We start from the raw sequence: 18,646 nt of genomic DNA, 5'->3' as shown, positions 1-18,646 counted from the left end.
CAGTAAAGTTGCAGGATACAAAATTAATATGCAAAAATCTGTTGGGTTTCTATATGGTAATAATGAACTAGCAGCAAGAGAAATTAGGAACACAATCCCATTTACAATAACATCAGTAAGAATAAAATACTTAGGAATAAATTTAACCAAGGAGGTGAAAGACCTATACTCTGAAAACTATAAGACATTGATGAAAGAAATTGGAGATGACACAAATAAATGGAAAGATAGACCATACTTATGGACTGTTAAGAATTAATGTTGTTAAAATGTCCATACTAACCTAAAACAGTCTACAGATTCAATGCAGTCCCTATCAAAATACCAGTAGTACTTTTCACAGAACCAGAACAAGCAATCCTAAAATTTATATGGAACCATAAAGGACCCTGAATGGCAGCAATCTGGAGAAAGAAGCACAAAGTTGGAGGTATCACAACCGCAGAATCCAGAATACACTGCAAAGCTATAGTACTCAAACAGTATGGTCCTGGCACAAAGATAGACATGTAGATCAGTTGCATGGGACAGATAACCCAGAAAATAACCCACACTTACATGGTCAGTAAATCTATGACCAAGGAGGCAAGAATGTACACTGGGGAAAAGACCATCTCTTCAGTAAGTAGTTTTGGGAAAACTGGTCAGCAACATGCAAAAGAATGAAACCAGACCATTTCTTACAACATACACAAAAATAAACTCAAAATGGATAGAAGACGAAAATGTATGACCTGGAACCAAAAAACTCCTAAAAGAAAACATAGGCAGTCAGCTCTTGGGCGGTGCCCTTAGCAATATTTTTCTGGATCTGTCTCCTCAGGCAAGAGAAAAAAAGCAAAAACTCAACTATTGGGACAGCAAAAAGCTTCTGCACAGCAAAAGAAACCATCAACAAAACAAAAAGGAAACCTACTGAATGGGAGAAGATATTTGCAAATGATATCTCTGATAAGGGGTTAATATCCAAAATATATGAAGAACTCATAGAACTCAACTCCAAAAACCCCAAATAATTGATTAAAAATTGGGTAGAGCACCTGAATAGACGTTCTTCCAAAAGAAGACATACAGATGGCCAGGAGACACATGAAAAGATGTTCAACATCACTCATCATCAGAGAAATGCAAATTATAATCACAATGAGACATCACCTCCCACAGACAGAATGGCTGATGACTATTATAAAAAAGACAAGAAATAACAGTGTTAGTGAGGATGTGGAGAAAAGGGAACCCTCATGCACTGTTGGTGGGAATGTATATTAGTGCAATGACTATGGAAAACAGTATGGAGGTTCCTCAAAAAATTAAAAATAGAAGTACTGTGTAATCCAGGAATTCTGCTCTGGAAGAAGAAAACAAAAATGTTAATTTGAAAAGATATAGGCACCCCTATGTTTATTGCAGTGTTACTTCTAATAGCCAAGATATGGAAGCAAGCCAAGTACCCATCCACAGATGAATGGATTAATAAGATGTACACCATGTACAGTGGCGTAATAGCCATAAAAAGGGTGGAAAGCTTGCCATTTACCACAACGTGGATGGACCTAGAGTGTATTACGCTAAGTGAAATAAGTCAAAGACAAATGCCACATGATTTCACTTATATGTAGAATCTAAAAAACAAAATCGGTGAACAAACAAACAAATATACCCAGAAATAGAGATAAGTGCAGAGAACATAAATGCAGAGAACAAACTGGTGGTTGCTAGAGGGGTGGGAGGATGGGCTAAATAGGTGAAGGGGATTAAGAGGTCAAATTTCCAGTTATAAAATAAGTCATGGGGATGAAAATTACAGTATAGGGAATATAGTCAATACTGTTGGAATAGCTTTGTATGATGACAGGTGGTAAATACATTTATCATAGTGAGCATTCTGTATCACTGTGTTGTATACCTGAAACTAATATGTTCTGTGTCAGCTATACTTTAATCAAAAAAAGATACTGTACCACAGTTCTGCACTCCCATCAATCCAAAGTTTTCATATTTTTCTTATTCCCCTATAGATGTATGTTTATTTTTCTATGTAATTGTAATCTTGCAGTGATCATCTTGTATTTTGCTTTTTGTTGTGTTATATTTTTCATGTTTCATTTTTAATGGCTGTGTAGCATTCTGTCAAGTAGATACGTCATTCTAACCATTCTCTTGTGGTTGGTTTGCTTTATGGTGTATTTTTTATGATATGTTTTAAATGATGTCTTTGTTATGTTTTAATTTTGCAGGCAGAGACATTTGTTTGGGTTAACAATGCATCAGCGCATTCCCAGAGTGTTGCCAAGGCCAAATATGAGTTTTTATTTGGCAGATCTGAAGAGAAACCTCCAGATACTAGTAAGTGTTTCCTGACCCTCTTCCTTCAGGTAACAGATGTGAAGTGCTACTGAACTTTCGTATCTCAGAAGCTGAGAATTCTTCAAACCAAGAACTGATTTGAAATTACCCAGAACAGGCTACAAGAATCACATCCAGTATTTCTTAGAAAATTTGTTTTGAAGAAGAATTAAAGTGAGCAGGTTTCAAAGAGGAGGAAGGCAGCAATGAGGGTGGAGAAGTACTCAGAAGGTGATAAAGGGGATATTAGTGTGTCTTGGGAGTTAGCTAGGAAAGGGATACTGCATGTGCTTAGGAGCCCGGGCTCTGGAGCTGGACTTCCTGCATTTGAATTCTGGTCTTGTAGTTTATGAAGTTTGTGACCGTGAGTAGGCTAATCTGTTTGTGCCTCAGTTCTGTCATCTGTAAATGGGATTATACAGGTTATAAATAAGTTAGTTACACCTGTCTCAGAGTTCTCTTAAGGTTTTAAATAAATTGACATATATAAAGATCTTAAAGCCACATGCGGCATGTAATAAGTGCTATAAAAGTGTTTGCTGATGTTATTATTTATTGTAATCATCATCATCATCACCATGTCCCTGACATTTGAAGTACAGTCCTGACTCTCCTCGATTCTGTCACTGTCTGACACTGATTTTTGTTTTGGGTAGACAAGGAATCTGACCTAATGTAGTTGTCGTTCAGTTGAAAAAAAATCAAATAATAACTGCATTTTGGACTTCTATGTTAGATAGGAATATGTGATGGACCTCATATTATTTGGGGATAGCAAGATTGTAGTGTATCTGCAGCCATTTAAGAATTTCTTTTGCCCTAATCATGAATACTTATTAGATATTTCATTAGTTGAGGACTCTTAAATGAAGTATAAACCAGCTTGATTATTTTTTTTTTAAAGATTTTATTTATTTATTTGACAGAGAGAGACACAGCGAGAGAGGGAACACAAGCAGGGGGAGTGGGAGAGGGAGAAGCAGGCCTCCCGCGGAGCAGGGAGCCCGACGTGGGGCTCGATCCCAGGACCCCGGGATCATGAACTGAGCCGAAGGCAGATGTTTAACGACTGAGCCACCCAGGTGCCCCCAGCTTGATTATTTTTTAAAAATCATTCTGCTTTTATTAGAGTGCCCCCAATTTGCTATTTATCTTTCAGCATAAATATTTAACTATTCTGGGCTTGAGGTTTGGGGCACTTAATCATTATTCACTATTTCTCAGACAGGAAGTACTGATTCAACAAGACTATTTAAAACTTCTCAAACAAAACAAAACAAAACCCGAAAAAAAACTACAAAAAACTCCTTCTTGACATTGCTTTAACTTCGCATGTCACATTGTGATTTTATGCTGATTAAGCTATTTTTTTACTTTGATAAAAAATGATTTTTTCTTTACTATGTAGAAATAATATGAAATGTCTGCATAGTTCTCTGACTTGGTGGGTGAGTTTGGTTCTTCCTTACTTAACAGGTTTTGAGTATACCTGTATACCTGAGGCAAATCAGAATGACATTTTCATGACATTTTAAACCTGTTTTTATTTGCCTTGGTAAAAATGGTTAGTAGTATTTGTTTCTAGCGTGATATTGTTCTGCAGGTGTGAAAGTATGCATGCATTCATTGAATAAATACGTTTAAAGAACACTTACAGTGTGTAGTCACCTGTACTGGGGACTGTGAGGATGCAGAGAAGTACAGATACAGTTCTTCCATTAGGAGCCTATTCTTTGGTCAGGGAGAAACAGATCTGTGAGTGACTAGAGGGAGGGACTAATCATTTTCAGCCGCGACTTCATGGAGGAGGTAGAAGTTGAACTTTTTCATAAAGAATGACCAGTGTTCTGATTAGTATGGTTTTTGGGGAGGGCATTTCAGATTGGAGGGAATGGTATGAGCAAGGGTATGGTGGCAGAAAATAAAAATTGTTTGAAGGACAGGAAGGAGACTAGCCTGGTTGGTTAACAAAATATCTCAGTGAAAGATAAGTTTAGCAAGATAATCATTTAAAAAGGGGCAAAATCATGTAGGGCCTTCTAAGACAAGGTAAAGAGTTTGTACATTATCCAGGTATGCAAAAGGAAGTGGAAAATCAAGAAGGATTGATCTGGAAATTGGAATAGAGCAGCAGAAGCTGTTGCTTACCACAGGAGGGTTGTAAGGTGCAAGTTTATATCTTTTTCATATCTTTTTCTTCTCATATCTTTACAAAAAATTATGGCGTTTTTTTTTTTTTCATTTCAAAAACACTATTGAAGTTTCTTTACATAGACTAGTCATCTGTCATCAAAACACTGCCCAAATTCAGAATACCGCAGGGTAAGGTAGTAGAGAGAATAGGACGGTGTTTTTATTTGAATTTGATTGATAGACATACCTCTTCCCACAAAGGTTTTTTTCCTTAAAAAAAAAAAAGTGAATTAGGGGCACCTGGGTGGCTCAGTTGGTTAAGCGTCTGCCTTCGGCTCAGGTCATGATCCCAGAGTCCTGGGATCGAGCCCTGCATCAGGCTCCCTGCTCGGCAGGAAGTCTGCTTCTCCCTCTCCCACTCCCCCTGCTTGTGCTTTCTCTCTCTGTGTCTCTCTCTGTCAAATAAATAAATAAAATATTTTTAAAAAACATGAATTAAATAAGTGACTTAAACTAGGTGCTCCAGAAACAGCCTGCTGGAGAAATGGATGCATCCCCAGTGATAGGTTCCATCACCCGAGGGGTGGTACCCTAGTAATGACATATTCAGATCAGGTAAATTCATTTGGTTCGTGATCCCCAGTTAGGCCCAAGGAAAGTGTCGCTGCTACAGGGAGAGAAGGCTTAGACTTTGCCATTGAGCAGGGACTTAACAGGAGTCATAGGTGGGAGGTTCTAGGGAAAACAAGTCAAGACTATTTGCACACTATAGCTTATTGCAGGGATTTTTGAATCGGTGACAAGACTTAGGGTGTTGGATGGGGTATAGGAGAACATGTGAATTGTAGGAAGATGGCTTGGAATTAAGATCTAGATTCTCATTATTTGTTCATCAATATAGTGAAAGGAAAGTGATGACTATGCTTGTCTGGTTTCTGTGTTCACTCTACTTTCTGGGAGCTTCAGCTTTCAGGAGCTTCTCAAGGGTGAGAGCAGTAGTTGGTGATTGTTGAGAGGCTTTGGGCTACGAGTGACTTCAGTTGTGCTGTGACTTAATGAGGCTGTGGTTCTCATCTTCCATCCCAGTCCGCTGTTGGAATACGTATGGAGCTGTATTGAACTTCAGAGAGATAGAAAAGAGGTATCATAGGAACCTCATGGGGGCTAACCATAGGCCTGTATTAATTAGTGTTTGGGTGACAATGCCTTTTAGACTTCCACTTACCACACTTTTCCTCTTTAGGTTGCCACACATAGATGACAAGCATGGCTTTTCTAAACTAGTCAGATAAAGTATACTTTAACAGAAGGGTGGCTTCATTTTGGGAAGGTATGTTTTTTGAAGTGTTTGTAAGGCAGTATCAGATGACCACAGTCAGTTGGTCTCTCTTTTATCAAAATCCGGAAGTCTTTGAAGAAGAGTAAAACTCTGGTCCTCAACTTACAGGAAGGACAAGTGACTTATGGAGTGTGTGAGGAAGTAAAAGGGCCTGTGGGATGCTAAATTAACTCTTAGAAGTTGACAAAATCTTACTCCCATGTTCTTTATTGATTTATAAACTAATTTTTAAGGTAAGTAGGTGAAGAAATGCACTTCAGAAAAAGAACCTGCCCAAGGGTGCACAGTTTAGAGCTTTCGAATGAAGTGGAGGGCAGGGAGGAGATAAAGGGACTGGGGATTGATATACCGATTTTCCAGAGCTCTGAGTTGGGGGAAAGCCACTCATGTGGAACTGAAACCCAGGCTGCAGCACAGAGGGGGTAGAGATCCAACTATATCTTCACATGATATCTAGAAATTGACACAAAACTGGTATTGGACTTATTGACCTTAAAAGAGCCAGTTATTTTACCAGCAAAATCAGTTTATTCAGGAATAGCAGAGGAATTATAATTTGGGACACGCAAAGTATGGCAAAACGTAGAAGTCCAAAGATCAAAGGAGAGGAACCTTACTTTATAGAGAGAAAGGAAGTTGGGAGGGGCTGCTTTGAACAGAAGTCCATTGGAAGAAAGTGAGAGTTTAGGGTGGTGACAGTTTCTCATTGGTTGAGTTGCGGTATTACTGGTTGAGCTTATTGCTGGCCAGTCAGAAATTCTTCCTTTCTCCTGCTGGAATCGTAAAGTAGGCTTCTTCCTTTTGGGAAAGCACAATACCTCCCTTCCTGTTGGTGTCTACAATTGACCAATGTCTCAATTTTTCTCTCCTATTTTAAAATATTACCTTCTATTCTTTCTAATAAAAGTTTCACTTTGATAATTCTATTTATAATTTCTTTCCCAATCTCTGATCACTTAGTTTTCATTTTAATCTGTTCTTTTATATATGCATTATGTCTAGAGACTCTCTCTAAAGAATTCACTAGAATAGAATTGTTTTTCTAAGATTACCTTCTGTTTCTGTAATTTCTACTTCATCCAGGGTCAGTTCTGTTTTATTCAATCTTGGAGCTTCTCTTGGAAGCCACTGTTTTTCCTCAAATGTCTGTTGGAGTTTTTTTTCCCATTCATACGCATGAATAAAAGACTGAGTTCCCTGGGGCGCCTGGGTGGCTCAGTTGTTGAGCATCTGCCTTTGGCTCAGGTCATGATCCCAGGGTCCTGGGATTAAGTCCCGCGTCGGGGTTCCTGCTCAGCGGGGAGCCTACTTCTCCCTCTCCCACTCCTGCTTGTGTTCCCTCTCTTGCTGTGTCTCTCACTTGTCAAATAAATAAATAAAATCTTAAAATGAAAGAGACTGCTTTCCCAAATATAGATAGATAGAACTTTTCTCTGTGTGTGGAGTGCATCCCCAGCAGGCCTCTTCCTTGTAAATAGAGAAGGGCTTAGAAGAATCTTGGTGAGTTGAGATTTGTGGACTGGTACAGGGATAGGTAGGTGGGCTGCCTTTATACTCCGACTATGTGCTTTGATGCCAGCAAGCCTCTAGGTAGGATGGTGGGAGAGGGGCCAACATAGGAAGCTGTTTTGTAGGTAATTCTTCAGGTAATCACAGTGACATGTGTTCTGCTTCCCATTCTAGATATGGACACCTGTCAGCCCTGGGCTTTTAGCTTCTCTGTGGCTTTACCGTGGGGATATTTGCAGCCTTCAGGATTGGGTCTTGGTTGTGATTTCTGCTTTATTTTGTCTGTGATGATAACCCCATCCATCCCTTTCAGTTTGACAAACTCATTAAAATTTCTGGCTTAATAATGTTCCTCTTTTTCTCAGCATCATTAACAAATTTATTTTCTTTTGAAAATTTATTTTCATTTTAATAGGACTTAGAAAAGGAGAGGAGGAAAACTTGTGTCCTTGTCTGTTGCAGTAACCCAGAAGCCCGAATAATTCTTTTTTCTCCAGTTTTACTGACATATAATTGACAAATAACTTTGTGTAACTTTAAGGTATACAGTGTGATTACTTGATATATGTATATATTGTGAAGTGATTACCACATTTAATTAGCACATCCGTACCTCACATAGTTACTATTTCTTTCTCTTCTTTTTTTTTTTTTCATTTGTGATGATTGCATTTAAGATCTACTCTCTAAGCAAATTTCAACTACACAGTACAGTATTGTTAACTGTGGTAACCATGCCGTACTTTACATCCCCACAACTGACTCATTTTTTTAACTGGAAGTTTATACCCATTGACCAACATCTCCCCGTTTCCCATCCCTTAGCCCCTGGTAACCACCAGTCTACTCTGTTTCTAGGAGTTGACTTTTTTAGATTCTGCGTAAAAGTGAGATGATGTGGTACTTGTCTCTGTCTCACTTAGCATAATGCTATTAAGGTCCATCCATGTTGTTGCAAATGGCAGATCTTCCTTCCATTATATATACCGCATTTTCTTTATCCATTTATTTGTTGATAAACACTTCAGTTCTTTCCATGTTTTGGCTACTGTAAATACTGCAAGTGAGCATGGGGGTGCAGATGTCATTTTGAGATAATTATTTCATTTCCTTTGGAAGAAGTGGTATTGCTTTTTAGTAGCTTTATTGAGATACATCTTATAATACCACGTAATTAACCCATTTAAAATATAAAATTCAGTGGTTTTTAGTATGTTCACAGAGTTGTACATACAGCACCCCAGTTAACTTAGAATATTTTCATCATCCTAAAAAGAAAAGACTGCATGCCCTAGCAGTCACTCTATATCTCTTCCTCACTTCAGTAGGCAACCAATAATTTATTTTTTGTCTCTATAGATTTGCTTATTCTAATCACTTCATATAACTGGGATCATATAATATGTGATCTTTTGTGATTAGGTTTTTTTTACTTATTGTGTTGTTTTCATCCATGCTGTAGCATGTATCACTACTTCATTCCATAATAAAAAATTGCAGAATAATATTCTATTATATAATAAGACTACATTTTATTTGTCTCTTCATCATTTGATGGATATTTGGGTTGCTTCCACTTTTTGGCTATTATGAATAATGGTTTTATGAACATTTACGTATAGGTTTTTGTGTGGATGTATGTTTTCATTTCTTTTGGGTCTGTACCTAGAAGTAGAATTGCTAGATCATATGGTGATTCTATGTTAAACCTTTTGAGGAATTCTAAATTTTTTTCCATAGCGGTTGTACTATTTTATATTCCCATCAACTGCATACGAGGGTTCTCATTTCTCCATATTCTAGTCAACACTTATAATTATCTTTTTTATTATATCCATTCTAGTGGATGTGAAGTAGAATCTCATTGTGGTTTTGTTTTGCATTTCCTCAAGGACTAATGATGTTGATCATCTTTTCATATGCTTATTGGCTTATTTATTTCTTCTTTGGGGAAATGTCTGTTCAGATTCTTTGCCCAGTTTTTAATTGGTTTGTCTTTTTATGATTGAGTTTTAAGAGTTCTTTGTATATTCTGTATATGGGTACATTATTCGAAAATATTTTCTCACATTTTGTGGATTGTCTTTACTTTCTTGATAGTATCATTTGCAGCACAAAATTTTGAAATTTGGTCAAGTCCAATTTATCTGTTCTTTTGTTGCTTGTGCTTTTAGTATTATATCTAAGAAGCTTGTGCCTAATCTAAGGTCAAGAAGATTTACTCCTAATATTGTCTTCTAAGTTTTATAGTCCTAACTCTTAGATTTAGGTCTGTGATCATGTTGTTATTTTTTGCTTATGTGTGGGGAAGAAGCTGAATAACTCTTTTTTTTTTTTAAGATTTTATTTATTTGACAGAGAGAGCACAGGGAGGGGGAACAGCAGAGAGAGGGAGAAGCAGGCTCCCTGCTGAGCAAGGAGCCTGATGCGGGGCTCGATCCTAGGATTCTGGGATCGTGACCTGAGCTGAAGGCAGACGCTTAACCAGCTGAGTTACCCAGGCGCCCCTGGACTTAGTACATCTAAACAAAATGGTTTTTTTGCATTATTTTAAATATCACTGCATTTCCTAGGACTATAACTATCATGTGAACCAAGGGAAGATTTTACTTAGTTTGGAAGTTTACTAAAAATTGTTCACCATTTCAAAACACCATATCCCACAGGTGATATTCATGCTGTTGAGTCATCAGCTCCACACACCTGTTATCTGTGCTTGAGCCTTGCCTTCCGGGGGACTCTGTTTAGGTGCAAGTAAGCATCTAATGTAAGCATTTACATAATGAAAATCATTTTAATTGTTTGTATTGCATTTAGTAAACTGCTGAATGTAGTACATTCCATAAATTATTGATTAGTTTGAATTTTATATTTAGTCAGGTCATTATTTTTGAATGTCACTTGATAATAGAGGAGGCATTGTAAAATATTTGTTATAAAATTAAAGGCATTTTTGCTCTTACGAAGTTGAGAATTGCTATTTTTTTTTTAAGATTTTATTTATTTGAGAGAGAGAACACCAGACAAGTAGGGGGAGGGGCAGAGGGGGAGGAAGTGGAGGGTGAGAGATGGGGAGGGAGAAAAATCTCAGGCAAACTGCACTGAGCTCAGAGCCCCCTGCAGGGCTCCATCTGGAGACCCTGAAATCATCATGACCTGAGCTGAAACAGGAGTTGGCCGCTTTAACTGACTGAGCCACCCAGGCCCCCCGAGAATTGCTATTTAAAGCAATGGTTCTTAAGCATATCAGATTGCCCTGTGGCAGTTTTGAAAATCATCATTGTGAATCTCCCCTAGAAGTACTAATTTAATTGTTCTCTACAAATTCTAGGAACTCTACAAACCTTTCCCACTTCATGACATACTTAGATGATAGTCTTTGTATTATACACTTAGGAAGAATGAAGGCAGCTGCTTCAGGCTTCAGGTGACAGTTTCTGGGAATTCTGTGGCCCCTGTTTTGTCCAGCCCTGACCTGCCTTGCTAGCAGAGATATATTGACACCTTGGATGCTTGGAATGCTCGTTAAAAACTCAAATATTTCTTTCACAGTGTATACATATATAAAATATCACCTTGTATGTTTTAAAATCTTGTAATTTTACTGTCTGTTATATCTCAGTAAAGCTGAAAAACCAGTTTGGATTCTTGAACTTCACCCCAGTAATTCTGATTTTGGTGTGTGACCTGAACATCTAGTACTGTATTGAATGCCCTAGATGATTCAGACCCAGATGGTTCTCAGATTGCACTGTGAGCGGTCCTGCTCTTGAGGGGTGAGAAGAGGAATTGGGGCATTCTGAGAAGAGGACAAGGGAAGGTTACGCTCCTTTCTAAGTGTGCGGGAGGTCATGTTAAGAGATTTCTGAGACAAAGTGGAGATACAGAACTGCTTGGTTGGGTTTGTCCTATCACTGAGAGCAATTGCCTTGTTGGAAATGGTAGAGCAAACAGTGCTGAGAAGCAAAAGCCCAAGAGCTCAGCTCCTCCTTTTACGTGAATTTCAACTGTGAGGGATTATGTCCTGAGAGGCTGAGTAGATTTACAGATAAAGTACAGATCCACTCTAGGTAATCTTGGAAAAACAGAAAGGGCAAGTGCTCAAAAATTTTGAGAGGCAAAACCTTTATTTTTAGAAAGAATAAAGGAAATTGTAGAGACTCGTGATTTTCAGGATAATGTTCAGCCAAAGTGTAGAGGATTTTGAAAGTATTGGGAGAGTAGAGAGTCCTCCCCAGGAAGGAGCTCGTGGTGGGGGCTCATGGATGGAGGGTGGGATCCGGACGGAGGGCGAGGCTCAGGGAGAAGAGCTTCCAGGCAGAAGGTAGCCAGCAGGGTTGGGAGACAGGGTGGAAGGACTTTGACAGGTTAGTGGAACTGAAAGTCGTCTGGAGTGGTTGGAAACCCGCATGTTATTAACATTATTAACTTCCCTACATGGATGTTGTTGGAACACAGTTGGGGAAATGCTGATGTATTGGAAACAGGCCTGGGCAAAGAATCAGGAAGCCTGGATTTTCATTTGTGCCGGGTACCAGATGCCAAAAACTTCCTTCAAGGCAAGTAAAGGCACTTCTGGGTATTTACTTTTTCAACATATAATAAATATGTATAGTTGCTAGGCTGGAGTTACAGAAATAAAGCATAGAGTCTGACTAAAGACCGGTGGGGGAAACAGACAAATAATACGATGATTGTAACACAATACGCGACTTGCTATAATGGAAGGAGGAACAGTGAGATTTGGGAGGCAATTGGAAGCACACCTAAGATCGACTGGAGGGAAGGCTTCTAGGAGAGGTGATTATCCGAGCAGGGTTTTTGAGGGTAAGGCGGAGTCGTTGCTGGGAAGAAAGATGTTTCCGATGGGAAGGAGCGTATGTAAAGATGTGTTACTGTGAAACACGGCTTGTTCAGAGCAAGGAGCGTCAACATGGGAGGAAGGGGGGAGAATGGGAAAGGCCAGGGCCAGGTTGTGAACTGTCTTACATGCCATGCTAAGGAGTATAGATAGTACAGATTTTTTAAAATAATGGACTGATTTTTCACATTTGGGATTTATAGGAAGTAGCTAGAGATTGGGGTGCAGTTAAGGAAAGGTGAGAATCGAGGTGGTGTACCATGTTAGGAAGGTACACACACATACAAACACGCACCCACACAAACTAGTGGCTTAGACAAAATAAAAGTTTACTCTTCTCTTCCATGGAAGGAATCCAGCCCAAGATTTAGAGCTCAGATGCTGATTCCACAGAGTCAGATGATCCTGACTCCTTTGGACTCTTTGGTCTGCTATGCTTTGACTATTTCTCGTCTTCTGATGTGGTTGCTTGCTGCCATATTCCTTGAGAGCTGGAAGGTGCAGGAGGAGCATGAGAATGGTAGAGGGGCATGTGCTCTATGTAATTTAAAGATATTGGGCAGACAGGACCACAAAACACTCTCAGCTGGAGCTCATTGTTTATAATGTGGTGCTGTATTTACAAGGGAAATGCCGAAAACATAATCTTTATTGCAAGTGTCCATGTGTCCAGCTAAAAATTGGGAGTTCTGTTAGTAAGGGAGGAGGACAAACGTCCAGTGTCTCTGCTGCAGAGTTGTATAGGAATGCAAGGGACTTGTGAGGAGGAGGGACTGAGGCAGTGGAGACCGGAGGGAAGAGGCTTCTCCTGCAGAGAGTGAGGTACTGCTGCTGGCAGCTGAGCGGATGTGGAAAGGAAGAAGAGGGAGGCCCTGAGTGGCCTCTGCTTGGGCGGCTACGTAGACGGTGTTGCTTTCTGACAAGGCACAGTTTCTTTCTTTTTTTTAAAGATTTTATTCATTTATTTGACAGAGAGAGTGAGCGAGAGCAGGAACACAAGCAGAGGGAGTGGGAGAGGGAGAAGCAGGCTTCCTGCCAAGCAGGGAACCCAATGCAGGGGCTTGATCCCATGACCCCGGGATCACGACCCGAGCCGAAGGCAGACGCTTAACGACAGAGCCACCCAGGCGCCCTAACAAGGCACAGTTTCTAAGGAGGAGCAGGTGGGGGGTAAGAATAAGAACGGTGACATTTGGACGTGTTGAATTTGAGAAGCCTGTGGCACACTCAGATGGAGACATCCAGTGGGCAGGTGGGCATACAGGTCTGGGCCAGAGAGAAGACGTTCTGGAGGTGGGTAGGATTGCCCAGGAAGCATTGCAAAATGAAAAGATGGCACTTGGAAGAACAAGAAAATTAAAGGGCAGGCTGAGTGAGTGGTGTTTGAGGAAAATTAGAACAGAAAGATATTTGGGGAATAAGAGAACGGATTTTAATAATAAGGGAGTAATTCCTGCCGCAGATGAATCTAGGAAGATCAAGACTGAAGTAACTAGAAATTAGGAGTTAACTGAATGCAATAAAATAGAGAAATGTGTGTGTATAAACAACTCTGTATATCAGATGTGTACAAGTGTATGTGTAAAGTTGTTTAGATTAAACCTCTTGATCCTGTGACTTGTTAAAATCACTCAGGGTAGATGGTTACTATTTTCCTGAAATGACCTAGAAGTGGTCTGCATATTCTATGCCCCTAAACCCTTAGCAGCCCACACTGGGCTTTCGTCACTGGGACAGGATAGTGACTGACTCTCTCAAGCTAAAATTATGGGTATATTTACTGCTAAGTGAGAATATTTTTATGGGTATGGTGGGGTAGATATTTAATACAAGGACTAGTGTGCTCTAAGTATCATGAAATGGTTTAAAATATGTGATGAAACGTTATTCCACCTGCCACTGTCCACCACCTTCTTGAGCTTTAGAGCATCAGCCTGAGTGAGGATGAGGGACTGGTCAGAACTGCAGCGAGCTTGGCTAGGTGGACCTGGACATGGTGAGTCTTTGTTCCTTTTAGGATAATCCTTTCCCTAGAGGTTTAATTCATAGGCACAAAATGATTTTGAAAACTGGACCATCTTTTATGATATCATTTTAACCTAATTACAGATATGTAGTGGCAGATTTCTAGGTTTTCCTTCAATGAGTAGATATTTTTTCCCCGAAAATCTTGGAAAGAAATATTTTGAAAATACAGAATTTTATTCCCGAGTTTTAAATTGTTCACGCAGTTCTGTTAACAGTGAGACAACACTGCCCTCTGGTGGACAAGGTGTGTAACACTTTCAGTAGAGGTTCTCAAGTTCTGTTTGCTTTTCCTGCAGGCAGATTTCTTGCAGACTGTTTTGGAGGTCAGTTAGTGTGCTTTTGTTCCTTCTGCCTAATCTATTCTGGAGGTTTATAAAAATTCCAGTGGTGTACAAATATGTCTTAAATCTGTTGTGTCTTAATCTCATTATGATGTTATGAAATTAAAGATTTTGAAATTTTTAGGGCAAAAAAACACTGAAGTTTTTGAAATAGGAAGTTAAGCAACTATACCCTCAGATGGACATTTTGGTAGGTTGTTGATAATAATACTGTCTGAATATAAGATGCATTAAAATAATATATGAAACCCAATCTGGGATGCTATTTTTTTTCCTTGTATATAAATTTTGCAAAAACTTCCAAAGAAGTCAGTATTATTGGAGATGTAATAATTGAAAGATTAATGTGGAACGTCCTAAATTTTTCCTTAACTGATGGGTTTTTGGTTGCTGCACTTTATAATTATGATACAGGCTGGTAATAATGTGAGTAGGATATTTTTCTTAAATTTTTTGGGTTCAATCCCGAGTGAACATTTTTATACATTTATTATGTAATGTATACTCTACTAGAAAATTTTTATATTAGTTTAAACCTCAGAAGAATCCTTTGATATTAATGTCTCCCCACCCCTGGGTTATTTCATAGATGAGGCTCACTGAGATTTAAATAATTTAACCTTAGGTTACACAGCAAGTAAGGCATGGGAATGGCATGCCAACTTGAGTGTGACTTCAGAGCCTGGGTCTTCCCACAATATCCTATGTTTCTACAGAGCATCAGAGTGGTGTGTCACTGTACCCCCAGTTGCCAGTCAACATGAAAGTGGACTGTAATTCTGACTTTGTCAATTTTTTTTTAAAGGATTTTATTTATTTATTTGACAGAGAGAGCACAAGCAGGGCGAGCAGCAGGCAGAGGGAGAATCAGACTTCCCTCTGAGCAGGGAGCCCGATGTGGGGCTTGATCCTGGGATCATGACCTGAGCCAAAGGCAGAGGCTTAACCGACTGAGCCACCCAGGCGCCCCTGACTTTGTCATTAATTGGTAGTATGATATTGGATAAACTATTTAACTTTTGGGGTTCACTTTAAAAAATTTTTTTTTTAAATCTTGAAACCAAAATCTTTCTGTTTCCCTGAGGTTTTGCGGAATGAGGAGATGGTGGTATGAGTCCATGCCCCACCCCAGTCAACCAAAGGCATCCCTTCTTTTATCTGTCTCACATATTGGACTGTTGTGTGAAATATAATTTGAAGGCATAATTTTTCCTCTTAAAAAATAAAATTTTTTATGTCGGTCTGTATGATGTTTTAGGTCTCATGTAGTTCATTATTTTTTGACAGGTGTTGATGCAGTGCAATACCTCCTTGTAATTTTCCTTTGGGAGGAAAGAAGATATGGCCTAAGGCATCAGATTATTTCATGCATGTTCCTTTCCATTGGTAGCATTAGGGTGCTGATGACAGGGCCATCAACTTAGGAAGAAAGCAAACTCTTGATGGGGCAGTCTTCTGTGTCTCAGGATACTGAAATGTCTAAATTCTTTATCCATTTTGATTGGAGCATCCAGCCTGCCCCTTTTTCCTTGCAGTGTAACTTCAACAACCAAACCTTTCTTATCCAGAGGGAAATTATAACATCAGGAATGTGATCGAAGTAAAAAATACATAAAAACACTGAAACCTAAATTAAAATATCTATTTGCTTTCAACATTGTAGAATTAGCGATTTCTTGGCAAGATACAAAATAGCAGTGAATAAGACCAAGCACCCTTTCATCCATTGCTATGTTATCTATGCTTTCCCCCAACAATTTGTTTTCCCTTGTTGTGTCTGTACCGTTCATATATTGGAGTATCCAGTCAGTATTCATTCACTTGATAAGACAGTGGTGTTAACAAGGCCAGGGTCAAATCTTAAGGAATAGATAAGTTTATTTCATTATATCAGGAGACTTGCAAATAATTTTACAAAAATGTTTCTGTTGGTTATGAGGGTGGCCCTAGCAAATGAATGGGGATGGCTCAATGGAAAACTCAACTAACTGTACTAGGAAAAGCAATTTAGAGAGTTTGCCCTTTTGATGACAGATTGTTAAATATTTAAAATATGGTCTTTTTAGTTGTCCTTGGAACAACTAGCTTTGGTGAACTTCGAGTTAGTTCTGGTGAAAATGAAGAGAATTTTTAAAAGATGCTTGAGACCCTGTTCTTTTTAAAGGAAAAATGACTAGAGATTCTTTGTGGTGGCAAATTTCCTAAAATTTGCTGGGAACTGAGATGTGTGTAGCTTTGGTTCTTATATCTAGGTAATTAAAAATAAGAGAAAAGTAGGGGCAGGAAATAAGTTTCTCTTGTTTAATACATTTAAATAATATCTACAAATATTTATTGAGTATTTGCTATGTACCTAATACTGCCGATCACTCTTTACAAGAAGCTGATGAACTTGTAAGCAAGACAATATTCATGCTTGGAGCCCTTAAATAGAAGATGATGTATTTAAGTGCCAGATAATTGGTTTAAATCTCATGAGCAGATGACTAATTCCATGTTAAAGATCCTGCTAGAGACAGACATACATTCTTAAAAGGAGACAGATGTCGAGGTCAGGAGCAGCGTGGGAAATCAGGGATATGTGGTCATCATATTGTATATAGGAGAGGAGAGATCAGAGCAGCGTATGAAGGAGTAATCAGAGGCTTCTTGGAGGGATGCTAATGTGTTCTGTTTTTTAAAGGATAGGTAGTATTTGAATATATGGAAAAGAATGGGGAGAACGTTCTGTTGTGGGAGAAGATGAGAGTGATGTTGTGGAAAACAGTAGGACACTGACTCAAGTGGAGAGGTGAATGAAGGTATGATGCCTTTAATACCAGTTCAGAAGGTTGTGATTTGATGTCTGTCCTGAGAAGCTTTATTTAATCCCTTTCAATCTGATTGACTATCCATTTCTTTGAGGGCCCCTCTGTACCTTAGAGTCTGCCTTGGCTTTTGAATCAGTTACTCTGAAAGGCACTAATTTATTTACAGGTTTTTCTTTCACTAAATGAGACTTAAGACTACACTTGTTACCTTGACTGGAATTTGGCTATTTTTGAAATTCCACATTCATCAATTTACCTATTATATTCAAGGTGGATTACTTCTACAGATAGTTTGATTTTAATTATTTTATGTTTGAAACTTAAAATTTAGGTTTTTGTGATTTTGCTCTCATTCTCATGTGCCGAGTGCAAAGGACATAAAAATTAAATCCTATCTAGCAATACATTTAATGAATTTGTCTTGTGAAAAAAAGACTAAGTGAAAGAAAATTAAAATTCAGCCACTATGTGTCATGAATATTATTGTGTGTTTTATTTATCTTCTTTTGTATTCACGGTATGTTATTCTACTGATATTTAGGAACTCATTTTTATCTCTGAATTTGTTTTAAAGATATATTTTACAATTAGTTGCTAATGACAGTTTTTCCTGAGTTGTTTTAGGCTATGAAACTTCCACTTGTGATGTTTGAGGTTTAGCAGTAACCTGTGTTGGCCTGAGGAAACCTGGGTGTGGTGGAGGTGTCTCCAGGCTATCTGAGCTTTCTTAGCAAGCGGTGAAATGAAATTGAAATATGCAAGTCATTGCTGATATTTCTCCTCTCCCCTCCCACCCATTTGCTTGTAACTATGAATTTTTCCATTTCTACTGTTTATGATCTTTGACATCTTCTGATTTGGGTATACTAGTCTGTTTTTTGACAATGTAAAAAAAAATATTGCCAGATCCTTTGGTGCATTGAAATTTCTTTGAATGAACTAAAAGTGAAGTTTCTTAGATGAGTGAGAGCTGTGAATGTCTAACATGAAACCCTCTGGGAGAGGATTTCTTAACTTTAGAGGGTCTGTGAGCTCCCCAGAAATTTTATGCAGAGTTCATATAAATGTCCATCTGAATGTTTCTTATTGGGAGAGGGTCCATAGCTTTCTCTAAGAGGTCCATGATACCAAAAAATTAAGAACCACTTCTCTGAGACTTGGGGAACAGAAAAATAAGTTTAAGGATTATATCTTTATGGTCCTACAAATATAACTATTATCCTAAATCCATAACACTAATAAGATGTTTATTGTAAAATAACCTCTTTCAAGTAGTTGA

The 18,646-nt window shown here is 38.6% G+C and overlaps 1 protein-coding gene across 3 annotated transcripts in view; it reads left to right on the top strand.

Moving 5' to 3' along the window:
* The window catches only part of PSD3 (pleckstrin and Sec7 domain containing 3), a 706,647-nt gene that overhangs the window by 267,908 nt on the left and 420,093 nt on the right, over nt 1-18,646 (top strand). For all 3 annotated transcript variants that reach the window (XM_027597421.2, XM_027597423.2, XM_027597424.2), the window contains one exon: nt 2,238-2,346. In XM_027597421.2, the coding sequence (XP_027453222.1) occupies nt 2,238-2,346 (109 nt within the window). The remainder of the gene's footprint in view (nt 1-2,237; nt 2,347-18,646) is intronic.

This window comes from Zalophus californianus, chromosome 2 (genome assembly GCF_009762305.2).
Source record: "Zalophus californianus isolate mZalCal1 chromosome 2, mZalCal1.pri.v2, whole genome shotgun sequence".
Taxonomy (NCBI): Eukaryota; Metazoa; Chordata; class Mammalia; order Carnivora; family Otariidae; genus Zalophus; species Zalophus californianus.
Note: the sequence above shows the minus strand (reverse complement) of the source record. Positions and strands in the feature narration are given on the sequence as shown.